Source organism: Tuber melanosporum (genome assembly GCF_000151645.1).
Source record: "Tuber melanosporum whole genome shotgun sequence assembly, scaffold_1, strain Mel28".
NCBI classification, from domain to species: Eukaryota; Fungi; Ascomycota; class Pezizomycetes; order Pezizales; family Tuberaceae; genus Tuber; species Tuber melanosporum.
Window position 1 is genome coordinate 1,863,905 of NW_003298755.1, and position 26,338 is coordinate 1,890,242.

The following is a 26,338-nucleotide window of genomic DNA, read 5'->3' on the forward strand; positions in this document are numbered from 1 at the left end:
ATACTATTTGTGAAAACATGATGGATAACTGCCTTGCCTCAAGTAGTGAGACTGGTGGAGTTGGTTGCGACAATATGACCATGATTGTTGTCGCTCTCCTTAGGAATATGACTAAGGAGGAATGGTATGATTTGATTGCGAAGCGGGTTGCCGATGGGGATGGCCCATGCGCCCCTCCAGAATATGGTAAGCCGGAGCGCTGCCTAAAATTTATTATGAAAGTATAATTTGGTTTAACATATGGTGGGTAGCTGAGTTCCGTGGACCTGGTGTTCATCCTTCCAACTTTGACGATATCCCGGATGAGTTTGATGTTAGAGAGTCCAATAGCTCTGTACGTTCTACAGGTGGAGCTGGCCGTATTATCATGCTCGGCGACGGGACTGAGGTTTTGACTGACTCGGATGATGCGGAGATGTTTGACGATGAGCCGGGAAAGGAGGAAGAAAATGATGACGAGGCATTAGAACGAATCGTTGCAACGGAGAAGAGAGAGGAGGGTGAGGAAACGAAGGAGGGGGACGAGAAAGTGAAGGATGAGTCTAAACCGGAAAAGGGAAAAGAGAACGAGAAGATTGACATATCTTCAAAGACTCAAGGGACAAACCCAGAATCGACTGAGCAGAAAGGAGAGTCTACAGTTGCGAAGTAGAGCCTCCCTGTCGATGCCCTTGATAGGGCGGCGGAGTGTAAAGGCTGTAGTTTCTGCTGCTTGTTTTCCGGGCCGATCTTAGTTTCTCTATTATGCTTTGTATTTGCTTGTCTCTTGAAGGGCGTGCAGCCACTGGTCAATAGGGTCGGTTTCCTTTTTTTCCTAGTCTGGTTCATTGCTTTTCGGGTTTTCTTTTTCCTTTAAGCTCGCAAAGAGGGAAATGGAGAAACGGATCTTAATGAATTTTCTCTTATAACGTTGAGCAGAATCAGTTTTACTTGCTGTTGTTTTGTTGCTCTTCCTACGTTGTCTTCCTGTAGCCCGCTCATATTATACTTGGTGTCGTGTTTGCCTTCCTGGATGTGGTGTCTTGAATGCAGTGGTTACAGCGCGGGGTGCGGATTCCCGCCATGAAATGAAGGAGCAAGAGGGAGAGCTTGAAAGACAAAAGGGGTGGAAATGATTGACGATGGTTAAAAGTTAAAAAAAAAAAAGGGACGGGGGGACATGAAAATACCAAACCCAGGCCACCTGTTTACGGCTCCTCCTCTTTCTGTCTTTATACTTTACTTTCTACATTTTGTCATTGTTTTGTTGATTCTTGGCTATAGTGTTATGGGCGCGTAGTTTTTTTTTGTTTTTTTTGCGAATTAGAGAAAGCAAATTACTTTTCTTCATTCCTGCTTCTCACTCATGCTAAAATTCCGTGTCGATTGATTGCTCATGTTTCCTTCTCAGGTTTTGTGGGATAAATTTGTTTTCACAATTTCGGGTACCGTACAGTACCGGTATATTCCGTACATCAGATGCTTGTCTGGGCCTTGCGGAGAAAGTGAATTTGTGTGATTCCAGAAATTTACGATGCTCTTATTGGACACTCGCACACATGTGTGCGTGCTTGTTCGTGCTAAAAGAAGAGTGAAAGTTCATACGGTGGGCTTCTTACAGTAAACGCCAGTGCCCGTGCAACGAAGCGCAGATCACAATCTAATGTCCGGCACGGAGTCGAAACTTGGTTTATGCCGTTTTGTCCATGCCAAACAAATCTAGGGTATTCTTCCATGCAGCCTCGCAAACCTCCTTCAGTGGAAGCCCCTTGACTGCCGCAACGATGTATGCCACGTGCGGGATATTGCAAGGCTCGTTTCGGCCCTTAACCATAAAGCCTTTCTTGAACCTATCGCGGCGGACCTGCCTTGGGGCTGGTGGGCTTTCATCTTTGTTCAAAAACTTGTAAGAAGCGTGCGAGGGTCGAATCTCGCACCATGGTCCCTAGTCAAGCTCGGTTACTTCGCCATCGACTATCCTCCGCTGGTGGAAGGGGAGGAAGAGGGGAAGGGGATGTACATCAGTCTCAAGCATCAACCTCTCTAACGGAATTTGCTTCACAACCTCCAAATTCTCCTCAGTCTTCAAACTACACCCATTAACACCAACGTATAATCCCGCAGTAACAAGCCTACGCATCTCATCCACCGTTCCGGTAAAGCTATGCACGAGGCCGCCCTTCAGTCTGGGTAATCTTGGGAACAGTATATCCTCAAAGTCCGCTGCCGCGGCACGGGAATGCAGAAACAGAGGCAGTCCAATTTCCTCTGCTAGATCGAGCTGCAGGGCGAAATACTTCTTTTGGTCCTCCTTGGATGCGTGGTAGAGGCGGTCGTAGTCGAGACCGATCTCACCAAAGGCGGCTACGTACCCAGATGATGCGCCTTCTTGGGCTAAGGTGCGGAGGGAGGAGAGGTAGGTTTCTGGGCCGGAGGGGTGGGACTCGATCCGCCTGACGCTGCAGGGGTGGACGCCCACGGTGCTGTAGATTAGGCCGGCTGGGATTGGGTTAGCACAGGCATAGGATATGAAAAGGGTAGGGCGAGTACGATGTTGCTGAGCGAGCTCGTATCCGCTCTTGCTCTCATCGTAACAGGAGCCTGTAACCATCAGCTTTTGGCAGCCGGCGTCTTTGGCCCTCTGGAGTACGTCTTCCAGATCATCTTCGTGGTACTTTTACATCGTTATTTTGAGGGTAGTTATTGCGGCGGGGAAGGAAGATGGGGACAAACCTGTTTGCCGTTGTCACTCCCACGGAACACTGGGGATGTGAGGTTGATTCCTACGTCTATGTATCGTGGTGTGTAAGTGTCGTTTAGAGAAAGCTCTGATATAGAGGTTGCTGCGGTTGTGGCATTGGAGCACGTCGGAAGAGATAGAGATGGGATTGAGCTCGGGGCTGTGGTCGGCATGACTAGTCTACCGATATTTCGGCGGTGCTTGGAAAGGATAATTTGGAGGGGAAGGCGGTTGGGGTAAATTTTGTGGATTGTTTGATGGTGGCCGCGTGTTGCGTGGAGGAAGGAGATAGTATACCGGTAGAAGCTTGGGAGATGGAGGACGGGGTCAGCAGCTGAGGCAGAAGTTGCGAGGGGTATCATGTCAGCTGCTCAGGCGGCGGTGGGTAGTATTGCTGTGTTATGAGCGTCGGGCTAAGGCAAAATTCTGCTCGGGGTATCGGTGGGACCCCATGGGTCGGAGACATCTATGGGGTTCGGGTTCCTTGGTTCGGGTTCTTTGCCTGTGGCTACGATATTTCGGTATCAGAGGAGTATGGTACTATACGATACTTTGCCGGCATTCAATTACCAATCCGACGAGATACCGGTAGCGATAGGCCGCGTTGTCCAAAGGATTTTTCCCGATGTCAGTGCTTTAGGGCACCTTTGAAGCATGCCATCTACGATACTATATCATAATATTATGATACTTGAGCAACCGATGGTGTTCTTGGACTGACCTACGGTACGAGATCCCAATCTAGTCAATTACGGCGGGGTATGATCAGGATAAGACTTTGAGGGCCTGAGACGTTAGATTTGGGTGTGCCAAGGTATATAAAGCCTTGGCGTAACCTCCCCTGGCTCAACCCCCTGGCACGCCACAGAGGGGTACGAATACTCGTACATAGTCTGTGGTACTCGAGTATAAGTACGAGTACTAGTACATTTGCCGGTTGTTTTTTAACCAAGGGGCTGGAATCGTGGTTCGTCAGAGAGTGTGGCGCTGTGGCAGTGCTGTGTCTACCCTTCAGGTGCACAGGTATTGCCATGGAATTCCTCCGGAACACCGGCAACAATAGTCCGCATAGTGCGGTAGAGGGGAAAACGTAGCTATTTCGGGCGCAGCATCGCGGGATCGGCATCGTGGCTTGTTATGATACTTGGAGTACGTTGCTGTAAGAGGGCTTGGGTTAGAGCACTCAAAAGTAGACTATTGGAATTTGGGAGGAAGGATGGACTTCTCTCCCGTACTCGAGTAGAGGCTACGGTGCTTGTGCCTACTCGAGTACACTGCGCCATACCTATACGAATACCATAACTCTGCACTATGAGTGTCGCGGATGCAAGGCTTCAGCCTCTACAGTACGATGGGTTCGCTGCCTTATTGTTGGGATCCTGGAAGGTGGGGGTGGGTGGGGAAAGGGATGCCCCGGGTCCCTGATTGATGGATGGCTTATTCCCTCAGTTTCAGCTCGCTTTTGCCCTCGAGAACGGTGAAGGGCACAAACATTATGCCCTGCCCTACCCTACGTGCTTTTATCATTGTTACGCACGAACGGCTCGATGACCTCAGCCGGAGAGGGGGGAGGTGTGGAGTCCGGAGCGCGGTAGACTACGAGTATCATAGTTAGACAGATGCGATGAGAAGATGCAGCATGAGATGCCCCGTATGACATGCAGTCTTGGGAGAAGGGGAGGGAAAGAGAGGGAATTACTATCGTATCTCTATGTGCGGATAGGGATCCAATAATTAAAATTTAATTACCCGTCGAAGTTGGTATGAAAATTAATCATGAACACAAAATGGCGAGTAGGAAGGAGGAAGGGTCCGCTGGGACAGGTGTTGCACTGCCCGACCGTCTCGTGTTGCCCTGCTTACTACTTGTATCATATCATAATATCATACATAGAAGGGTCGGTGCACCTGGATTATCATACAGTACATTTTCGGTACTGTGTATGATACCCTGCTGCACAACTCTCCCTACCCACCCCTCTTCTGCTCTTATTTGTTGTGTTCTCCTTCTTTCTCTTCTCATCTTCTCCCTCTCTTCTCCTCCCCATTCTTCCCTCATCAGCCGACACAATAACCCTTTACTTTCCATCTTCCCCTTTTTATCTTCTATCCTTTTGATTCTCTATCAAACAAACCCCGCACTCTCAATTACCCTACGTGCACATAACCATGGCACCTAGCCCACCTAACCCCGCTGCTTCCCCGAATGCAACCGGGCCCAGTTTTTCTCCTCCCCATCTTCCGCACGGGTGGTAGGTCCTTTCCCGGGAATTTCCTTCTTTCTTCAGATATATCCTACGAAAGTATAGCTAACGATTGGCCCTAGGATCGCTCAATGGGATCCCAAGACCCAACGTTACTATTATGTCCAGACTTCAACGGCTCATACTACTTGGGATGTCCCTACCTCTTCGGCTCCTTCTACCCCTGCTCCTTCTACCCCGAGCAGCTACCCTGCGCCACCGACAGATTACACTACTGGAGGTCAGGGCCCCGTTCAACCGGGTTATAGCAACCCTTCTCCCCAACCTGACGGACAAACATCCGCCCGCGCTGGCGGCCTGGGGGGAATTGCAGGTGGTTTGGCACAAAATTTGCTGAGCGGTGGAAAAACAAGCCACGGATCTAGTGGCGGAGGCCTTGGTTCATTGGCATCTGGTTTGCTGGGAGGTGGGAAACACTCCGCCTCTGGACATGGTAGTAGCGGGCACGGCAGTGGCGGACACGGCAGCGGTGGAGGTGGACTTCTTGGCCAGGCAAGTACTATAGCGGGCGGATTATTGGGAGGAAAGAAGCCGCATGGAAGCTCCCCCGGACACAGTACTTCCACCCATGGTTCTTCTAGTCATGGTTCCACGGGCCATGGCTCACCGTCTGGTGGTCTCGGCCAGTTGGGTGGGATCGTTGGAGGCTTGTTGGGAGGTGGAGCTCACGGAGCTCAACAGACCCATGGTCAAGGCAGTCACGGGCAGCCTGGACAGGTGTGTTATTAGACACGAACGAGAAGATCCAGGGTTGGTGCTAACATTACGGTTGACAACCTCAATAGCAGGGCCTTGGATACCACGGATCTAGCCCTTCGCCAAACCCTTCCAACCCTTCGTATAACGCAAATCCTCATGCACCTCATCAGCAGTATTACCATACTGGCGCACCAAACCAACAGTTCTCAGGTACAGTTGGCCAACAAAACCCGGCCTCTTATGGTGCTCCATCTCCTCAAGGAGGGTACCCAGCTCCAGGCCAGTACCCACCTCCTCTCCAGAACTATCCACCCCCCCCAGTACAGTATGGGGCCCCATCCCCGGCGCAATACAACCCAAGTACTTACCAGGCCTCTCCCGGTGGACCTGACAGACCTGGTGGACCCGGTAGTTATCCTCCTCATAGTGGCCCTGGTGGCTATCAATCCCCTCCTCCTACTTCTGGGCCCCCGAGTTACGGTGCCCCTGGAAGTTATCAAGGTGGCCCATTCAACCCATCTGCCCCCACCGGAGGCTCATACCAGGGAACGCCCCCACCATCTCAGTACCAGCCTACAGGGGGCAGCGGGTATCATCCTCCAGGAGGGCACTAATCCTGGGCGCAAATAATATTTTGAAGGTCGGTAAAGCTTGCATTTTCTTGGGTTGTTTATAGGCCTTCTCTCGTTTCCTTCTTGATTCCTGACCATTTTTGTCTCTTCCCTCTTCCCCCCCCCCTTAGTCGGTATTTATTCCCGAGACATTTAGGAGGGAAAAATTTACGTACTACAATAAACAAAGTAGCCCAGGATTGATTTCTTTCCCGTAAATTAGTGACGTCCGATTTTGAGTACTGTAGTGAGTGATAGACTATGAAAACTTTGACAACCCCGCCTAAAATACGTAACTTATTATACGGATTTAATTTACAATAGCATGGGTCCCTTTGAGTGATCTCCACCCTCCTACAAACTCCAGCCCTCCCTCTTCGGCAAAATATCTCAAAACGCCATGCCCCAAAACCAGCCTTGACCGCATCTACCTCCGCCTCGGCCGGAAGCACGAAACATCTCCGGAACTCTCCGAATCACCTCTCTTTTAGCCAGTACCTCGGCGCTCCCCAATGCACTCCTCCCCGCGTCCCCATGCGTACGTTATCACACCCGCCGCTCTGTAGCAGCAGCAGCAGCGGTGGATAACTGCGGGGGCTCCAGATGTCTGTGAATACTCGGTGTCTTCAAGGCCGTGAGCTCTAGCTGTAGAGTTTGCTTATCGGAGAGGATGGGGAGGTCTGCTGTGAGGGCGTATGCTGCTTGCGACTCACGAGAGTCGATGGGAGGGAGGGGTGATATATGGTTTTTGTGCAGGGGGGCGATATGTCATTGTCACGTCACATATAGCGTAATGATACCTCCTCGCGGGAGGTGAGAGGTCAATGATTTAGAGTCTGGTTTTGAATTAGGGGGAGAAGGGTATGTAGGGTTTGGGGGTGGGGGGGGAGGTGGAGGTGAGGTATAGTATGATAGACAGTTAAGCATTTCGAATCGGACCGACGGTGAAGATAGTGGGAGGATCATCCCTGTTGTTCAGTTTGTGCTTCTAGGAAATTTTGGATTTGCTTAGCTGTTGGGGTAAGGAATGATAGGTAGGGTAGCTTTTGGAGGTGCGGGCGGTTCGCCAAGTCTACTACATTTACTACTACTCGAGTACAGTATTGCACTCACAGTTCGGAGCGGCTGCTGAAGTCGGTATTACCGATACTGTAGCGAAGCCGTGCCTGACGGGTGGAGGATTGGGCGTGATTTTCGTGTGTATAAGTTACTCTCTAGATGATATTTGGGACGCGACAGGTAGGCACCGGTACTTTACAGGGAGCGGGCGGAATCGAAATAGGTAGCTTTGAGTTAATCCACCTGACCTTAGACAAGCAATAGATTATAGGTGTCTGAAGACAAGCTTAGAAGAGAGCGGGTGCCGAGCAAGGAAATAACCACATCCAGGTGGTCACCTCCACGCAATGCCCTCTATATCCGACGTCGCGACTAAAACCAAAGGCAAAGTTAGTCTGTCCCGTTTACTACCAAGTCTCAGAGGGGGCGTGAAGTTGCCGATTGGCGCCCATGGCCTAGTGGTTAAATTAGGTAGCCCACGACTCGCTGCTAGTGGGAAGGTTGGAGGTTCAACCCGCCACTGGGGGTGTGTAATAGGTAGTATCATAATTAGTTTTTTCTTTCTTTTTTCTTATGTGGTTGGGGGGGTGGTTGGATAGGGAGTGAACATCAACACTGGTCATTGGGCCCCGCCAGCTGGATGGGTAGTGATGTTCCCAGATGGCTGAGATTTTTGGTGTATTATAGCCCATTTGTTATGTATTGAAAGATTTGGATTGAGTGGCTGTGTGTCCTCTTTGGGCGGTATAGTACATGTGAAAATTTGGAAAGAGAGATCAAGCTTGCTGTGGATGTGATCCCCGGGGGGTGAAAATGGTAGTACATCATACTCTATCTATCTATATAATAATATTATACTGTTTGCTAAATCCACGCGGCCTACAGCAAGCCAATCTGTCCCCCCATCAAATCGCCAACCTGCCCACGTACTCCTCTATTTCCTCCAAACTCCGCCTCCTAAAATCCGCTCACTCCTCTTCACCCCCCCTCTCTTCCCCCACCCACCTCGACTATGATACCTTTCATTCTCATCTCATCCCTCTCAAAATGAGCACCAATTCACCCTCCTCCCCACCCCGCTCTCCACCCCCATCCCAAACAATGACCCCCCAAACCCTCACCCGCACCCTGAAGGCAAGAGAATGCCTTCAGCAACAGCTCCTTGAACACCGCATCGTGAAATGGGGCTGGTGCCTCTTCTGCATCCGCATACTCTCATTCACGTTCGGCTCGGCGCTCATAATCATGCATCACGAGAGTATCCGGATGAACCCTTGGGATAAAGAGGTTTTTCTCGATGTTTTGCCGGTTTGTCCCCTCCCCTCTCTTCACTTGGCTGTGTAGATAGGGTTTGATAACTTACTATGGAGACTGGGGTTAGGGGATTCTTTCGATGGGCACGGCCTTGATTGGTGTTGTGGTGGATTGCTGTCAGAGGTCGGGGTTTAAGTTTTTTTGGTAAAATTGACTGAGTGTAGGGGAGGGGGTGGCTGGCTGACACATGGCAAGTTTCCAAACTATTATGGACCTCGTTGATCTATGCGTGATCATGTTCAGCATCACGCGGTTTATCTTCTGCGAGGCAGTGTGTGATCCTGAGGTTGCCTTTGCAGTGATGACTCTTGAGCTTTGGTACTCGGCACTTTAGAATGATGCTATATTAACTCCCTCGTTGCTGATTAGGAGTATTAAGGGTTTTTGCACTGCTCCTGGTAGTGTTCGACGTAGCCCAGACGGTCGAATACCATAGGTACAAGAGGCAATTGAGATCTACACCCCGACATGCTGCTACTGCGTTGACGGGGGTTGTGAATGATATCTTGTCTTCGAGAAGTGGAGGGCTTACGGGTGGAGCTATACTTGGCGATATGAATGAGGGGTTTAGACATGTGCCTCACGGGTAGGGGATTTGAGGCCTTTGGCGAGAGATAAAGTCATGGGGAAGGTTATATTTAGTGGATCACCCGTTGTCATTCGGTTGTATTAAGAGATGTCAGAGGGTATGCAGAGGGTACACAGTTTTTATCTTGATTACTATCATAGCTGATTTATGCGCATAGAGGATAAGCCATAGAACATTTCTGATTTTTTTCTCTCTCGGCACCGAGAAGATGTGCCAAGCTGCGAAAAAAAGAGCGGTGAGAGCGTGGAGCTTAAGGCGAAATAATTGACAGTTACGACCACCTCAGATGTGGTGATCTAAGATTTATTAGGCATTGCTATCTCACATCAACCGCTCTATATAAATCGCATCCCGTTTAAGGAAAAAATATCAATTTAATCAAACCACTGGCCTCCATCACCTGCGAGAGTATTGTATTGGAGGTAACACGATCTCAAAGCTAAAGAACAAGGTTGACCCCCCCAAATTGTCTCAGACCATTCAACAAAAAGAAGCTCATCTCTCAAGAGGAATAATGGAAACAGAAACATATAAACAAAAAAATGTGATAGAAAATCTCCAGTAGAGACATCTCCCACGGGACTGTCAAGCGGTAGCTGCCCTCTTGGATAATAAATTCAACGCCGATCCAGCAAGTACAAACCCAGCCTGATCCTTGCTAAAAGTGTGCTTGACGGGAATCCTATGTCTACTCCCATCCACTCTCTTGGTAACATCTAGGAACACCTCGCCATCCCCACCATTGACCAGCATATCGTATAGCCCTACCGTATCAACGCTGTCGCAGGAACTAATCAAGCCGTAGTCCGCCTCGTTAGCAAATATCAATGGCACAACGCCCTGCTTCTTCAAGTTTGTCTCGTGGATTCTCGCAAACGACTTTGCTAGGATAATCTTCCCGCCCAAGTACCTTGGCTGCAGCGCTGCGTGCTCCCTGGCTGATCCTTCGCCGTAGTTATTCTCTGCGACAACCAGCCAGGACACGCCCTGCGCTTTCCAGCGCCGGGCGAGGTCTGGAATAGAGAAGGCGTCACCGTTGGCGTCGTACGCTTTATTCACCTCCCCGGTTTCCGCGTTCATCGCACCAATTAAGGTGTTATTTGAGATGTTTTCTAGGTGGCCCTTGTATTTTAGCCAGGAGCCAGCAGCAGAGATGTGGTCTGTTGTGCATTTCCCTTTGACTTTGAAGAGGACTTTTAACCCTTTTAGATCCGTGATGCCGAATGGTTCAAAGGGCTCAAGAAGGGCAAGGCGGGAGGAAGTTGGGGAGACAACAACGGGTGTGGAAGGGGAGGGTGCGGAGTTGTTAGGAATGAAGGCGAGGTTTCCGAGCTCGAAGCCTTGGGAGGGGAGTTCAGAACCAGAGGGAGCGCTGAATTTGAAGGGGTGGCCGGATGGGGTGGGGAGTGTGTCAGTTATTGGGTTGAAGGACATGTCGCCGGAGTAAATCATCGCCGTTACGATCTAGAGAGTATTAGAGTGGGGATCCAGAAGTATGGGCGGGGACATATTATACCTCGGGGGATGCCAGAAAGTTCATTGTCTGTGAGTTTCCGTCATTTCTCGCACGGAAGTTTCTGTTGTATGAGGTAAGAATTGCGTTTGTATCATCCTATGTCTCGGACTTAGCACTTGCTATTTTTAGTTGGGAGGGTATGATTGGAGCATACCTTCGAGATGCCGCTCCTCTCCCATTGACCAATGCTATATTAGAGATTAGGAAACATGTCCCATCGAGTGATATCCCATGCAACATACCAAGGTCCACAGGCATTTGCCAAAACAGTTCCGCCAGCCTTCTCGAAAATGTCCAGTGTCTCATCCCGCTCCAGGGTAGCCCTAATCTGCTCACTGCCCGGAGTAACAAAGAAGTCCACCTTAGGCTTCAATCCGGCAGCTTCTGCCTGATTAACCAGGTCCTCAGCCCTAAGCATGTCTTGATAAGAACTGTTGGTGCAGGAACCGATCAAACCGGCGGATAATTGCTCTGGCCACTTATTCTTTTTAACGGCATCCTTGAATTTAGAGAGCGGTGTGGAAAGATCCGGTGTGAAAGGTCCATTGATGTGCGGCTCTAGTTCTGATAAGTTGATTGTGATCATCTGGTCGTAGACTGCGTTTGTGTCCGCGCGGAGGAAACTGTGGGATATGTTCGTTTCTTCCGCGGCTTCTGCAATCGGAGCTCGGCGGGTAGAATTTAGGTAAGAGGCCATTTTGGAGGTGAATGGAAATAAAGAGGTGGTCGCTCCTACTTCACTATATTGGGCATCAGAAGCTAGAGATTAAGTCAGGCAAGGCGGATACGTACGCTCCCATATTACAAATTGTAGCCATGCCCGTGCAACTGAGAGTTTCCACTCCAGGCCCATGATATTCGATAATGTAACCTGTACCTCCCTATCGAAAGATCAGACGAAACGCTACTCGTAGGGTGCGCAAGAACTTACCCGAACAGTCAATTTCCCAGCTATATTAAGTATAACATCCTTCGGTGTTGCCCATCCACCTAATTCACCCTCTAGGCGAACTCCAAGTATTTTGGGTGCCTAAAAATTTATTAGTTTAATTAGTGGTAGTACAACGGAAGCAGAAATACGTTCACATTTTTTAGGTGTTTGGGTTTACTAAAAATGTGAACATATTTTTACCCCCCGCTGTAGGGAGTCGGATCTTACACGAAGTTCCCAAGGAGCATCAACCAATGCGTCAACTGCATCGACGCCACCAACACCGATGGCAATTGCTCCAAGTCCTCCTCCGTTAGGGGTATCTATCGGCCTTGTTAGCGGGCTGGAATGCCATCAATTTAGGGTCTAACTCCACTCACGAGAGTCTGTCCCGAGCATCATCAACCCGGGAGCCGCATAATTTTCCAACACAATCTGGTGGATAATTCCCGACCCTGGCGCCCAGAACTGAATTCCAAACCTCTTAGCCGCGGACCCCAGAAAATCAAATATTTCTTTATTGCCGTCAATACTCCGAGGGAGATCGACATCTGCTCCTTTCTCTCCAACAATCATGTGGTCGCAATGAATTGATGCCGGGACGGCGGTCTCTCCAAGGCCACAGGTCATGAATTGTAAAAGGGCCATCTGAGCACTAGCATCTTGCATTGCCACCCGATCCACTTTGAGTTTCAGGTGTGCCTCCCCGCGAATCTTGCCATCCCGGCCACCAAGACTGTCCTCAACATTGTCGAGATGGGAATAAAGAATTTTTTCCGCAAGTGTGAGCCCTTGTGTCCCAAGGACTCGGCGGACCTCTGTGAGGTTCTTTATAAGTTTTTCATATGGTGGGGTTCGTGCAGCTATCTCGGGATGAACTGAGAAGTTTGAATTTGTGGCAGGGATAGCGAAATTGCGGCGGGGTGGCTGGTTATACGAGAGTGCCTTAATCTGCTTAGAATTATACATGTCAATTCGGTGGTGCCACAGTGAGTTAGGAATCTGTCTGATTGAGGGGAAATGCGCACCTTGCAGCCCCTAGCACGAGCCAATCGAGCAGAGAGCATTTTTCAGAGCTTGTAAGCTATTGTTTTCTATTCCTGGAATCGGCTCTAGCCTTGACCCCAAGAGTTTATGGTTATTTCCCGTTTGTTGGAGAGGAGAGGCGCGTATGTGGGTGGGTTCCTGTGGGGGGGTGTGAAAAGTTGCCCTTGTGAGGGTGTATCATAAGCATTTTTTTTCCCCGGGGCTTGGAGTTTAGGGTTTGAAAGGTTGTGAGTTGCTGAGTCAGTAGGAACCAACCGGAGGCCATTGGCTGTAAAGAAAAATGTGGGGTGAAAATTGGCAACCTCCTTCCACCATGGTGGGACTAAGCGACCCCGCCAAGAGTCGACCTCAAGCTCAACGGGGTATAGTATGATGCAGTAGTATTATCATACAAGCAATAACTTAAAATAATACAAGCAATTAAAAAATACTAAATACCAGTACTATCATAATAGAGACTCACAATTACGAAGCCATTGGGTGGATACAGTATTTCGTAAGATAGTAAATACGGAGAATAGACTACCGCTGTAATGGGGATATTTGGGCTGCCGGTTTGCCCAGTAATTGGGATCTTTAACAAGCAATTTCCCTAATTCGACTACTATATACATCAAAGCCCCTGATTATTTCTCTATTCTTGTGGCCTTCTCTGCTATAGTGGCCCCTAAATTAGTTTATACTCACAGCATTCAATCCCTAAAGAGCCGCCCTTCAACGGGTCATTTCATCGAGTGATATTCTGCAACGATACATTTTACCAACATTGTGTCTATAGAGACTGCTTTCCAAATCAGAAGATTAGGGTGAGAATAAGTGTCATGTATCATGTGCATTCCACACCACAACGAGCCCTTGGGGATACAAAAGCGTTCCGAGCATTGAGGTCTCCATGAATTGACTTAATGCTTCTATGTCGTTCCAATTTCTTTGGCCTACGGCTCCAGTCAGTTCGTGCGAGGTATCGTATTATATACGCTTGTGGATGGCGATCGCCCTGAACTAAGGTCACTGTGGAAGGGGCGAGACAAGGGTACTGCATCATACTTAACCAGAAGCACCCAGCTACTGATACTTGTTTTGCGTCCCAGAAAGCCTCTTTCAACAGTTTAATTGATGTCGTTGTCTCTCCTCAGACACGGTAGGGCTGCAGCATAAGGGTCTTCTAGCTCCTACTCGTCCATTTTTTCTCCCCGCATGTGCAATAAACACGCCGCGTCATCGATTATGGCTCGGGCCTTGATGTGGCTACCTTTTGAGGCGTCACTCCTTGTAGTCTTGTTTCCTTTGCTTTCCTCTCCTCTCCTCCCCCCTCTCCTCTCCTTTTCCTGCAAGACCACTCCCCACAGCCGCCAGCCATCCGTATCTCCCATCGCCCTTTAACCTTCAACAGCATCTCCACGCCCCTTTCCCTTACACGCACAAATTTCCATTTTTCACCCAAATTCCCAAAGAAGCGCTCTATAAATCCCCCCCGGGCACTCCTTCAACCCCCCTTTCCCATCAAACTCCCTGCCACAAGGCTTCCCCGAGAAATTGTCAGCTCACCCCGACACCTGCGATTCCAAATTTACCTCGACCTGATTTTATTTCTCTACAAACATATTAACCCTTCTCTGTATAGATAGTTACCCCGGACAAACTTCCCATCTTGTAACCAGCACTCCCGATATCTTCTATCAACATGGATACACCTGGTGATCATATCTCCAAGAAGCCAAAGGTTACATTCTCTAAGCAAGATTCTCGTCATAACCCGACGTCGGAAGAAAAATCCATTTCTCAAATGATGGTAAGTGTCATCAATCTTGATTGCCTCCACCTCTTCTTCACCGTATGCTGAATCATGCTCTAGGAAGACCTAGGAGACCACCGTATCATCAACTTACCCCTTTCTGGAGCACGAGTATTGGGCACTGCTTCCTCCCCGAATCCTGCGAAGGGAGGAGCTCAAAATGCTCAAATGGCACTCAAGAGCGATCATATGGAAGCATGGGCAGGTAAGCACACATGGTGTATTTCTTCTTGTCTCTCTCCTTGCCACTCTTGTTAGAAGCCCCCCAGTTATCTCGATTTAATGGCAACGGCCTGGGCGGCCACTTATGGTAACATGTCAGGATAATGAGGCTTTTTTTTGATCCTACTGACACCGATAGCGCTTTTTGACCCAAGCTTGGTAATCGAGCGTAACGACGGTCTTGGAGAAGGCCAAAGCTATCGTGCTGGGCCAAATTACCTACCAATAAGAGAGTCCAAGTTGAAATATACGCCCAAGTGGCCTCATTACAGGTCGGGGAGTGACACTCCAATACCGCCCTTTGGTCGTGGACAGACCATCCCCTCCCAAGCCACGAGAAGCCTCCAAATCCGAGGCGATCAGCACCCACGAAGAGCGTTCCAGGGAAGGCCGGTTGGGCACGGGAACGGAATCCCACCTAAGAGAGCGATGTACGTGATCTCCTTCATAATGATGAAGATTGACTAACAATAGCGCACCAGGCCCGCCTCAGGCAGTGCACCCTTAGTGACTCTGAGTTCGCTCGCTCGCTCGAGCTCACTCGGTTCCCCCCGTGACACTAGAGAAGTTCCAGATAACCCCAGTGTTAATCAGTATATTCCCACTTGCTGTTAAACCTCCTACTGCGGCTCTAACACTTTCTCAATAGCTGGCACACCGGGAATCTAATGACCGCTGGTCAAGATTTATACGACTACATCCAGCCGAGAATCGGAGCAAATAAGTCCATGGACCCTCTGGCCCCGAAGGCAGAAACGGGAAAAAGCTGGAACATTCAGCCCACCCTAAAACCAAGCACCACCACGCACGCTCTACGTAAAATTGATTCTCCCCAATCGATTGATGTTGCCTCTCATAAATCTGAGCTGGAGAAGTTCGCTGAAGCTCCTCCTACGACTGTTCTTGGAATCAACAGCGGAGAAGCTAGACAAGAACTGGCTTCTCAAAGTGCGGTGGTGGCAGAGGCGAAAATATCCAATCGGGAAACTAATGAGATTGCGCAAGTGGCGTCTCAGCTCGCCCAGAACGCCAGTAGCGATTCTGATGGGAATCTGAGTGATACTTCTGATGCAGGAAGTCTCAAGTCCCGGAAAAATAGCAATCCCGAATCGAAACCCAATACCAACCTACGAACCGTATTTGAATCATTAGAAAACGAGATGCAACTAACTACTCGTGCTCTTTTGGGGTGTAGCTTTGACAGCCACGACTATGAGATCAAAGAAATCTTTAACAAAACTCGTCTCAAGGCGCTCACCGACAAAATAAATGCGGTAGACAATCTCTTATCGGAGGAGATGGTGAAAATGTACGAGTTCAAGACTTCACTTCAAAATATAAAGTCAAGAAGTAAGAAGATGGCAGATGATTTCCTCAAAATAAAAATGGAGCATGATGAATTCCTGGTGAAGCAGAAGAGAATCGCGGAAATGGAAGCAGACAAAAAAGCCGCCGACGAATTTGCTCTAAAGAACAGGGTTGATGTGCAACCCCAGGTGGAACTCCGGAAGGAGAACCTCCTTCAAGAAGAACAGCGTCTTGAAGAGAAGCAGAGGTTGGAAAAACAGTGGCAAGAGGAGAAACGCCAGGAGGAGAAGCGCCAGGAAGAGAAGCGCCAGGAGGAGAAGCGCCAGGAGGAGAAACGCCTGGAGGAGAAACGCCAGGAGGAGAAGCGCCAGGAGGAGAAGCGCCAGGAGGAGAAGCGCCAGGAGGAGAAGCGCCAGGAGGAGAAGCGTCAGGAGGAGAAGCACTTGGAGGAACTCCGACTCGGAGCGGAGCGTCTTGAACAGCAGCGATTGGAGAAGCGGCGACGAGAGAACCATCGAACAGAGAAAAGGCAACAAGGGCCCCTCCAGGGGGACGAGCAACCCCAAAAAGAAAAGCAGCGCGGGTTGGATCGACTTCGTTATGAGAAGCAGCAACTTATCGAAAAGCAACGCCTTGATAAGCTCCTAAATGATGAACGAGTAAAAGCCGAACAAACCGAAGTTCGCCGCCTGGCGGCTCAACGTATGGAAGGCCACCCTCTCGGGGAACATCAGGAAAAGAAACACTCTCAAAATGAAGCGGAAAAAATGCTCACCCGAGAGCGCCTAGGTGGGGACAAGGGAATAAATGGCCTTGATGAGTACACCGATCCATACGGTAGAGGACGCATCGAGGCGGAGAACGCCCATGAGAAATTTCGAGAAATCACCCAAGTTAGAGCGGGGCACCCCAAAGGGGGCCCGTCTACCCAAACGGCACCCAAAGAAGTTTCTCATTCTGTGGGTACTCAGCCAGCAGCACATGGAGAAAGAGAGTTGGCCCAGCCTAAGGAATATAGTGATCTTGGAAATGCGAAACTCAATCCGCCTCTATTCCCTTATAAGCTCCATTTACAGCTTACCCCTCTATTTAAGTAAGCTCCCTCAACCTCTATCTAAACCCATTCAATTTCTATACCTCACACTAACAGAAATATAGCACCCCATCTATCACAGCATGGGTCGGTAGGCTCGCAGACCCGACAGTTGAAATAGAGAAAGCGATCCGCCAACACCTTTCCGACGACGAAATGAAAGTTTTGAAAAACGTGGAAGCTTACAAGGAATTTCTAACGAAAGCAACTGATCACCACACTCGTAAGTTAGCAAAGGATTCCAAGTAGACAGTAATTTTTCGAAGATCTTTGTCCTTAGTCTTACGGGGGGCGACAAAGAAGAGACGGTACCATGTGATCTGGGAACTGGTATCTCCTCTCAGCTACAGACCATCCTTAATCATGTTCACGTAATTGGGCAAGATGTTACAATTAGCACAGCGAGTATATTTCAATAAAGTGGATGGGGGAAGCCCCTAGATCTAAACATTTTATTTTAGTGTGAGTGTAAATGTGGACAACAAAAATTGAGTACCCAAAGACACCTGGGGTCGTAGCCTATCCAACCTAACAGCCTTGGTAGGCATGCCGTTCCTAACTTATGTTGATATTTACAATTGAATTTCTAGTTCGCATTCACGAGTGATATTTAGTGATCCAAGATTCCACCAATAGTGTTTTTGACCCCACCCATAGCACAGATACCTATGATACTAGTTATAGATCCCTAGAACTAGTCAGCCATTTCAGTACCATGCGCTTGGCAACAAACCTTTTTGATACCATGGGGTAGAAAATATGCTCGAGTATGTAAGATCGAAAAATTGGAGCACCTGCAAGGAACTACTTCACCTTTAGCCCATCATAAAATGGTGGTGGGGGTTCAAAAAACAAACTGAAAAAAGAAACGTATCCAGAGGTTTCAAGTTATTCCAGCTTTTTTCTGCAATTTTTTTAACTCCATTTTGGTCATTTGAGGAATAGAGGGATTGTTGACAGTCTGCGAGTATTTTGCCGTCCCTTGCCATTATACCTGAAACCTTTTAGACGGTACGTCTCGGCCAAGGCTGGTGGTATCCGAAAGGTATGCACAAGAAAGCATGGTATCATATTGAAAAGGGTTCTCGTTGAAAAGGCGTCATCCCGTGCGGTAAATATTTCTTCCAGAATGCTACCCTCATGCCTTGTACCCGGAACGGCACCCTCTTTGGGCAAGTGAGCCATTTTTATTGCGCACCTATATTTCACTCGACAATCTGCAGAATGCAGACCATGGTAGTACAATACGATATCTCTTGAAGCGAGGTTTCCGAGTGGGGGATCGCAAAAGAACATCCCATATTGTGCATGGTGGGTACCTTTCCCCTCTTGCCGATTTGTGCTTGGACACTGGGGGGGTGGTTCTGACTGAGCAGGGAAAGTGGTGTTTGTGGGTGCATGTAGGAAAGTGGGGAAGAGGTGATGAATGGGAGGGAGATATCGAGACTTGAAGCATGAGTTTACATTTCCATTCGAGGGTCCGGGCAAGACTTTTGAGATTGAGCCTTGAGTACAATAAGGCATAGAAAACACTGGCTAAAACAATATAGCAGGTTTTCGTCAGCAGCTCCTCTTGAGTAGTTGCCTCCTGGGACTAGCCCCCCCTACAGTCTGTGATATAGTAAGTCGCCGTACCGCCACACGGAGCAAACACCACCACCACCTACAGTCCCTAGGCAAAAGTGTTCGTAAATCCGCTTAGTCAGATCTCACGTTCTCACGAACACTTTTGCCTTAGGGCTATACACCCCTAACCAACACATAAACTCACATACACACGCACATTCCTACAAACTCATCAATGATAAGGTGTAAAACGTAGTTTGTATATTCAAACAACTATCAAACATAGGCTAATCCGCCATAGCCTAGCCCAACCCCGGTCAATCAATCGATCAACCAATCAACGCTTCGACGGCTCCCCCGCAAACCTAATAGCAGTCGTGGCATCACCCTTCCACAGCCCCGGCGACAGCGGCGGTATAGCGGCGCGAGTGGGCACCGGCGCCGGCAAAGGTGTTCCGGGCGGAACCCGCCTCTGCTGCTGTCCTACACCCGGCAACGGCGGCGATTGCAGTGGTATATGCTGCTGCTGTTGCTGTAGCTTTTGCTGCGGTGGGGATTGGTGATGGTAATGTTGTGTGGTCGGCTGCAAAATTGGGGTCTGTGAGAGCCGAACGGCTTGCATCGCGTTTGTAATTTCACTATACTCCCCCCTCCAATCAGTATTCACCCTATCTCTCCACGCAAAAGAATGGATGAATGGCAAAACAAACACTTCAAATTGCCCCGCCTCTATCCTCCTCTGGTACACAAAATCCTTGCACTCATCCCGGAACCTCGCCAGTAATTTTGCCAAATCATTATAAAACTTCCTCCCCGCATTCAAGTTATCCAGTATCTCACGATACTTGCTATGGGCATTTTCGAGGGTTTGCAACGCCTGTTCTCGTTCCTTTAGTGAAGAGTCCACCTTCCTGCAGGCAGCGAAAGAGGAGTTGGCTTCCTGGGTGCGGGATATGATGTCCTTTTGCACTTCCGCTTCTTCCTTTAGCAGGGTATTTTCGCCGTCATATTTCGCTGTAAGGCGGGATTCGAAGAGAGGCTCGAAGTGGACGGGTTCGAGCTTTTGGAGGGGACTTTCGCGTTCTAGGCGCGCAGCCTCGGCTAGGATTGCGCTCGCTGGGGGGGGTTGTTAGCGAGTGAGATTGTGTGAGGGAGGGAGAAGTTAGATTTACTAATGTCGTCGGCTTTGGCCTTTTCTCGAAGACTCTCGATTTTGCGCCTTCTGCGGGATTCTAGGCGGGAAATTTCGTTAAGGCATTGGCGGAGTTTTGCAACCTCACGTTCCATTTTGGGTGTTAAAGATGCTCTAGAGGAGTTCGGGACGAAGTCTTGGAGAGAGTGCTGTAAGGCGATGATTAGTCAGATTCAATGCACATTCGAGCTGGGATATGCAAAATACTTACAATGTCCCCACCTAAAAGCCTTAAACTCTTCTCGCACTCGTTTAGCTTCACCTTGACTAGGCCATCCGAATTGTCCGCGCTTTTCAGAATACCAGCATACTCTTGGACTGATGCCATGAGTTTGCTCGCTGCCTGGCTGGAAGGCTCCCGGTTCCATTGGTCAGTGCCATGCTTGCCTCTAGCCCTTTCGTCTTCGGCTGCCTCGGTGTCTAGCATCTCGACAGCCTGAGTCCTAGTTAGCGCTGATCTTGTGAGCGAGAGGCGAGGAGAGAGCACCTCCTGATACATGGCATTATCATTGGCCTTCAATTTTGCAATATCATCCATAGACTTCAACAACGTCGCGACTCCGCCTTGCTGTTTTATTTCTTCTGCGTGGGACATAAGCCCAGGAGGTAGTCCCAGTGGTTTCTCCAGGGCCTGAAGGGAGCCGGGGAGATTGAGGGATCGGAGGAGCCTGGGTGTTTTAATGTCAACTTTCGCCAGCTTATATTAGAATTAAGGTGTTAAAAACTTACTCATGTAGCTTGTTGGTTAGAGACTCTAGCTTGTCTGCAAGGACATTGTTAACCAATCGGTCTCTCCTCTCGGCATATATACTTGCAGCCTGATGCACCGCAAATGGGACGAGTTTGGAAAACAGTGGCGGCCCGTAAGCGCCACCTTCGGAAAGCAAATTAGCGGCCTCCGAGACCTCCCTCGGAATCTTTGGTTCCACCATCGGAGCCCTAGGTATCTTGGGCAACTCAGAAGCTGGTGGGACTGCTTGGAAATATAGTAGATCATTATCCTTTTCCGCACCCTTCAGGGTTTCGGTGACTTTCTCTTTGAGCCCTTGCAAATCACCAAGAACGACTTTGTTAAGATATCGCGCTCCCCTTAGTGCTTCATTAACCGCATCTAAGGAGTCCTTCAGCCGAGCTACTTCCTCCCCGTAAAGCGACCTTTCAAGGCAGTCGCAGGCAGCTCTATACTGCGCTGCCGCTGCGAAATGGTGGTGTTTGGCTGACAAGTGGTGCATCCACTCCGAAGAGATCGAGTCGCTCTTCATTCCAAATTCGCCAGCCAGGTCGTAAAAATCACTGACCATTGCCGCCAACTTAGCAACTAAACTATCTTTATGTCCATCCACGGCCGCTTTTAGCCAAAAGCACTCCTGCGCTTGAGCAAGCATCAGCATCTCCAAAGACTCCAGAGTGCCGGCATCCATGTCTTCCGGTGGAGTGCTACGGAGCTCTGTGAGAACCTCCTTCTTGAGATACGTGAAAACACCGGCGGCTGCGCAAAAGTAGTTGCAAGCTGTTTTGAGGCCTTGGGCTGTTGTCCGTGGAGAGGAGGACGCCAACTGGGAGTAAAGGGATCCGAGATTATAGAGGACGTTTGCACGCTCGAATTGTAGGTTATTTTGGGTGACTATGTGAGAGTTAGCTACACCAGAAATAGCCGCGCATACCGATACAATTCTCTCACCCGGACGTTGTGTATTATACCCTAGTGCCGGATACCACGTAAAATCCGCCCCAATCTATATCCCCAGCTATCAGCACATTCGACTCCCCAATTCCCCCTGAAAGCCAGTCCGGCACACATACATCTATAGGAAACTTCCCGCTAATCCACTGCAACTGCGCTGCATATACCGAGATCTTCATAACTCCACTCACATGCGCTTCTTGTACGTTGATAGCATCGCTCCTGAGCTTGTCTATGGCTGCCAAGTCGGTGGTAAACATGTCCGGGTGTTGATCATACTTAGTGGAGATATACTGCTTGATGGCAGTAGATAGTTGAAGCGGGGCAGATTTTCGAAACGGAACCTTTGGGGGAAACATAAGCACCTGCTTGTCTGTGGGGTCTTTGAAAGTGCAGTTCATAGGACAAGGAAGACTTTACATGAAGAATATTGGAACTAGATTAGTGGAAAGAAGTCGTCAGTGACGGGGGTTAGCCCTTGAAAACTTCAAATGGGAGAGGACGTACGAGGTCATAGTGGGGATTCTATAGGATAAGGAAACCAAAGGGTATATGGAGGGCCGAAAGGCAAAGAAGGATCTTTTGAGCTAGAGAATATAGTATACTGGATAGTAGTAGTGGAGTGCCCTCGCGGTTTAGTTGCGATTGCGGCTCTAACCGCGTCATAGGATGACCATAATAACAAGCGCCACAGCCAACACTTTTTCGAAGACGTTTTTACCACACGTAAATTTACCGGCTGCCGGTAATGAAGAGTATCCCACTGCACTCCCACTTTACTGAATGGAGGCGGAAACCCAACAAGTTATAGTATCATAAAAACACGGGTGAAACTTCTCCCAGATGAATTTAATGCCCTATATAAACATCTCTGTCACGTAGCCAGTTCTTCACTCCCTCCGTCAATAGTTCATCAAGAACGCCCTCCTCCTTGTTACAAATGGCCTCTCTCACTCTGGTCGAGCTGATAGGTGTATTGCCCACATTTTCCTAATCCTATCATTAGTGTTCCATTTATCATGCTGATCTAGGATTATGGAATGAAATAAGTCCGCCTCAAAGCCCAACTTACAATAAATTTAATCCTTTCAGCCCATTCCCTCCTGCAGCCTTCTGCCTCTCTGTTTCCACTTCTGATATTTCTCAAGTACTCGTCCTGTCCCTCACGTCCGCCCCACAGATCTCCAAGCCGATACATACACCAGATGCGATTGCTCCGGAAAAAGTTCTCTAGAGGCTTTAATGTGTAGGTAACCGGGTAGTATTTGGTATCCAAAATGCGGATGAGGGTGTCGTATCCGGTCAAATATACCTGCTCAGTCACATTGGAATAATGCTTGGTCAACTCCTCGGACTTATCGAGAAACCTGGCATGCTTGGTAACAGCTATGTCGATAGCTGGCGACAGGGGTGCAAGCGAAGATAATATATCGGACGCAAATACAGATATCATCAAGAGCCTTTCCTCGAAGGACGCCGGTTTAGGGGCTTATAAAACACTCTGCATCAACCCGTCTGCACTGTCGGCTCTCGGTTTCAGATGAAGGAAATAACCTTTATCAGCATTCTGAGTAGCGAGGAGTAACAGCAACCGCTTTTCTTCGATCGATCCAGTAGAATCATCTCTGAAGGAAGAGAGGGCAATGTTCAGGTGTGCTTTCGTCGGTGGATTGAACGAGGAATCCAGTACGAACAGTGTCTTTGCAGCTACGGTAAGGGGAGCCGTGCTATGGATTAATTTGAGAGAGGCTGAAGAGACGGTAAAGGACGATAGCTGGGACCGTATCAGAGAAAGGGAGGGAAGCATAGTTGTCACAGACTCTCCCGAGTTTGACATGGTTGCTCGTTCGGACTGCACCCGAATGGAGGGTATGGTGCACTACGGTACCGTCTGCCGTACCGTACTCGTAGCTTAAGTTTGAACCCTGAATTAGATTCCCCTGCCCCCGGTAGTTACAAGCATCAGAACTAGGGATAATGAGCCAATATTCCAAGCCGAGAGCACCGTTGCACCACAAAGGCTGCTAGGGCCCAACTTTTGCCAAACTCCTTTGCCGCAATCTAGATAGCAATTGGAAGGGAGAAACACTGGTGCGAGTACTGTACTAGTACTCGGGCACTATTCGTACAGGAGATGGGAGTAAAAATCGACCGAGGCAGGGACAATAACAAGGGACCTCAGGACCGTGCAGATGACATGTTGGGAAAGACAGGGGAGTCAAGGGAGTTAAAATGCCGGAGTACCGTAGTCGCTTCTTGATCATTGTGGAAGCCGGCCTGCAGCCGTCACTGCTCTCATTGGGAGACTCTTATAGTTCCAAATCCCCGATACTGGTAGCCCAATTCCCTATAACAAAGTACCGATCTTGCCCTCATATGCATTCAGACCCCACAGACTCAGATATGGAGAGCAATAAAAAAAAAGAGGAAAAGAAGCAACATTACTCCCGCCATTCTAACCAACTCAGTACTCTACTTCATTGCAACAACAGGGCTAACTTAATCGGTGAGCCCGATCCTTGCCTCCATCTCCTATGTATCAACATAATATTACAGTATAGACTTCTTATTCGGGACATCAGGATCATAATATTATCATAGGTGTGCTCGGACAGGTTGTTCTTCTAGTGAGGCCGATCGCTTGCTCGGTGTTGTTATCCCATCTTCTTCCCCTCAACCCTCTCTCTCTCTACTCTTACACAACCAACAAACATCCAGATGATAGGTTTCCTACGCTCTGGAGGGCTTTTTCCTCTCACTAGGGATGCGTGGCAACTTCTCTTGAGGTGTTGGAAGTATTTTCCCCTGGTATGTGATCAGTCTTCCTGGCAACATATGCGAGCTTGACCAGCAACTGACCCAATTCAGGTCGCGCCACTTCAGTTGGCTCTCCCGGAGTTCTATCCTGCCGGAAAAACCTCGTACCCTTCCATCTTCAACGTACCCGGTGAGCCTTTAGCCCAAGTTTCACGCCTCTCTCCTGTCGAAGCTTACTGACCTGGAGCAGGAAAACCGGGATGGATTTTCATGGAGCTCTTCTCTCCGCTCACACTATTATACACAATCTATACCAATCCTGAGCGTACCGGCGAGCTTCCAAAAACTCATGTCTGGCTTACTACTCTGTACTGCATTCACTACCTCTACCGAGCACTTCTCAGCCCTATACGGTTGGTGGAACCAAGACAGATTTGAGGCCCGGATCTGACTTTCATGACACAGAAACCCGTCGATGGGACCCATGAACATCGGCATGGTTTGCGCGGGAGTTTCGTTCAACATCATAAACGGTTCCGCAATTGGCGGCTGGCTGGGTGGTTATGGTTCCGCCGCAGATGTCCCTGGCTGGCAGATTTCGATCGGAAGCGCCATGTTTATTCTGGGGCTCTGGGGGAACATGTACCACGAAGAGATCCTACGAGAAATCAGAAGAGACAAATCTTTCGACAAGGATGCTGAAAAGGAGGGTAGAGTGGTAACGAGCAATGAGAGAGTCTATAAGATCCCCGAAGGCGGTCTATTTAAATGGGTTTGGAACCCGCATGTATGCCTGCTCGCCATTACCAGATCTAGACCCCGCAAAATGCTAATTCCCTGGCTTGTGCAGTACTTCTCTGAATGGATTGAGTGGAGTGGATTCGCAATTGCTGGAGGAGGGTTCGCCAACTTTCTTCCTGCCACACTATTTGTGGCCAACGAACTCGCTACCATGCTCCCAAGGTAATATCCCCTTGCGAGTCTAACCGGTGAGCAGAAAACATTAGGTGGATCGAGTATTGACGTTTTTGTTCCAGGGCGATCCAACAAAAGCGGTGGTACGGGGAAAAGTTTAACAAAGACGTTCTCCCATACAGAAAGGCGGCTATCCCGGGTATCATATAAACCTCTATTGCAGATAGCACCTTTATGCAAAGAATTTATAGATACCTGCTAGGAATATAATGTGATATCATACCAATACTAAACACTTTATCCAATGAAAGAGCTAAATGGTGCTTGTTTGCTTGTACTGGTACTATCGGCGAAAACTGACTTCACCGTGATAAAAGTCGAGAGACCTGTCGGATCCAGTGGCATAAACTTATACTCAAACCAATTTGCTCGGGCACTTAGCCCGTGGATTTACCGAACTACCGTACTAGTACGGCCCAGTCAAGTACGGTACCGGTACTGTACGGTACACAACAAGTTCCTTGACATGCGGAACTCCTGGCAAGTTATGATAGGAGAAGTGGAACTGAAGGACCGGGCACTTCTATCTCGGTATGCGCACCGCGCACTCAAGCTTCTCCGCTGAATTGGGGTGGCGCATCGACATCTTGGCGTTGGAGCCCTTCAAACCTCGAGATGTCCATTGCAGGGAGTGTTAGACTTTCATGCCACCGCGCTCTTCATACCGACAAGGTGCAAGTTAACCTCAGCAGAATCCCCCGCTTCTTTAATCGTTCCCATTGCGGTACCCAACTCTAAACGCAATGGCCGAAGCAATCGAACTCCTCTCCTCCCCTCCGGATACCGGTACTGGTCCCACAGCTGCCCCGGCTTCAGCTCCTGCTGCACCGTTATTTCTCAACACCGGTACCACTCAACGCGGGCGTGTTGACATCGCGTCTCCCTCATCCCTACGCGTAGCATCACCCATCCCAACAATTTCATCACTCGCCCAACGTTTCCAGAATGCAACCCAACTCAACTTTCACCTCTCCCTCAGCAAAGCTGAGCTCGTAGC

The 26,338-nt window shown here is 49.1% G+C and overlaps 7 protein-coding genes; 3 read left to right on the top strand and 4 right to left on the bottom strand.

The window, feature by feature from the left end:
• Positions 1-1,159: 1,159 nt before the first annotated feature.
• GSTUM_00003964001 (uncharacterized protein) lies at positions 1,160-1,329 on the top strand (the record flags this gene model as incomplete). XM_002835137.2 has 1 exon in its annotated part: positions 1,160-1,329. The coding sequence occupies one exon, from the start codon at positions 1,160-1,162 to the stop codon at positions 1,277-1,279; it is 120 nt and encodes a 39-aa protein (XP_002835183.1). The 3' UTR covers positions 1,280-1,329.
• A 340-nt stretch (positions 1,330-1,669) lies between these two features.
• Positions 1,670-2,892, bottom strand: GSTUM_00003965001 (uncharacterized protein; the record flags this gene model as incomplete). Its single annotated transcript, XM_002835138.1, has 4 exons — positions 1,670-1,924; positions 2,000-2,478; positions 2,530-2,653; positions 2,713-2,892. The coding sequence occupies 4 exons, from the start codon at positions 2,890-2,892 to the stop codon at positions 1,670-1,672; spliced, it is 1,038 nt and encodes a 345-aa protein (XP_002835184.1).
• A 1,776-nt stretch (positions 2,893-4,668) lies between these two features.
• Positions 4,669-6,489, top strand: GSTUM_00003966001 (uncharacterized protein). XM_002835139.2 has 3 exons: positions 4,669-4,971; positions 5,046-5,700; positions 5,769-6,489. Exons 1-3 carry the CDS (start codon positions 4,889-4,891, stop codon positions 6,294-6,296), a joined length of 1,266 nt encoding a protein of 421 aa, XP_002835185.1. The 5' UTR covers positions 4,669-4,888; the 3' UTR covers positions 6,297-6,489.
• A 3,167-nt stretch (positions 6,490-9,656) lies between these two features.
• GSTUM_00003967001 (uncharacterized protein) lies at positions 9,657-12,671 on the bottom strand (the record flags this gene model as incomplete). XM_002835140.2 has 8 exons in its annotated part: positions 9,657-10,719; positions 10,772-10,867; positions 10,926-10,959; positions 11,014-11,511; positions 11,564-11,652; positions 11,703-11,801; positions 11,931-12,025; positions 12,083-12,671. 8 exons carry the CDS (start codon positions 12,669-12,671, stop codon positions 9,841-9,843), a joined length of 2,379 nt encoding a protein of 792 aa, XP_002835186.1. The 3' UTR covers positions 9,657-9,840.
• A 6,301-nt stretch (positions 12,672-18,972) lies between these two features.
• On the bottom strand, positions 18,973-22,172 carry GSTUM_00003968001 (uncharacterized protein). XM_002835141.2 has 9 exons: positions 22,117-22,172; positions 22,030-22,045; positions 21,729-21,953; positions 21,607-21,661; positions 20,655-21,549; positions 20,137-20,593; positions 19,906-20,074; positions 19,444-19,849; positions 18,973-19,371 (listed from the first exon to the last, which is right to left on the bottom strand). The coding sequence occupies exons 1-9, from the start codon at positions 22,122-22,124 to the stop codon at positions 19,071-19,073; spliced, it is 2,532 nt and encodes an 843-aa protein (XP_002835187.1). The 5' UTR covers positions 22,125-22,172; the 3' UTR covers positions 18,973-19,070.
• A 470-nt stretch (positions 22,173-22,642) lies between these two features.
• GSTUM_00003969001 (uncharacterized protein) lies at positions 22,643-23,446 on the bottom strand (the record flags this gene model as incomplete). Its single annotated transcript, XM_002835142.1, has 2 exons — positions 22,643-23,097; positions 23,164-23,446. 2 exons carry the CDS (start codon positions 23,444-23,446, stop codon positions 22,643-22,645), a joined length of 738 nt encoding a protein of 245 aa, XP_002835188.1.
• An 881-nt stretch (positions 23,447-24,327) lies between these two features.
• Positions 24,328-25,529, top strand: GSTUM_00003970001 (uncharacterized protein; the record flags this gene model as incomplete). XM_002835143.2 has 6 exons in its annotated part: positions 24,328-24,417; positions 24,478-24,556; positions 24,617-24,779; positions 24,832-25,153; positions 25,217-25,329; positions 25,404-25,529. The coding sequence occupies 6 exons, from the start codon at positions 24,328-24,330 to the stop codon at positions 25,489-25,491; spliced, it is 855 nt and encodes a 284-aa protein (XP_002835189.1). The 3' UTR covers positions 25,492-25,529.
• Positions 25,530-26,338: the final 809 nt, after the last annotated feature.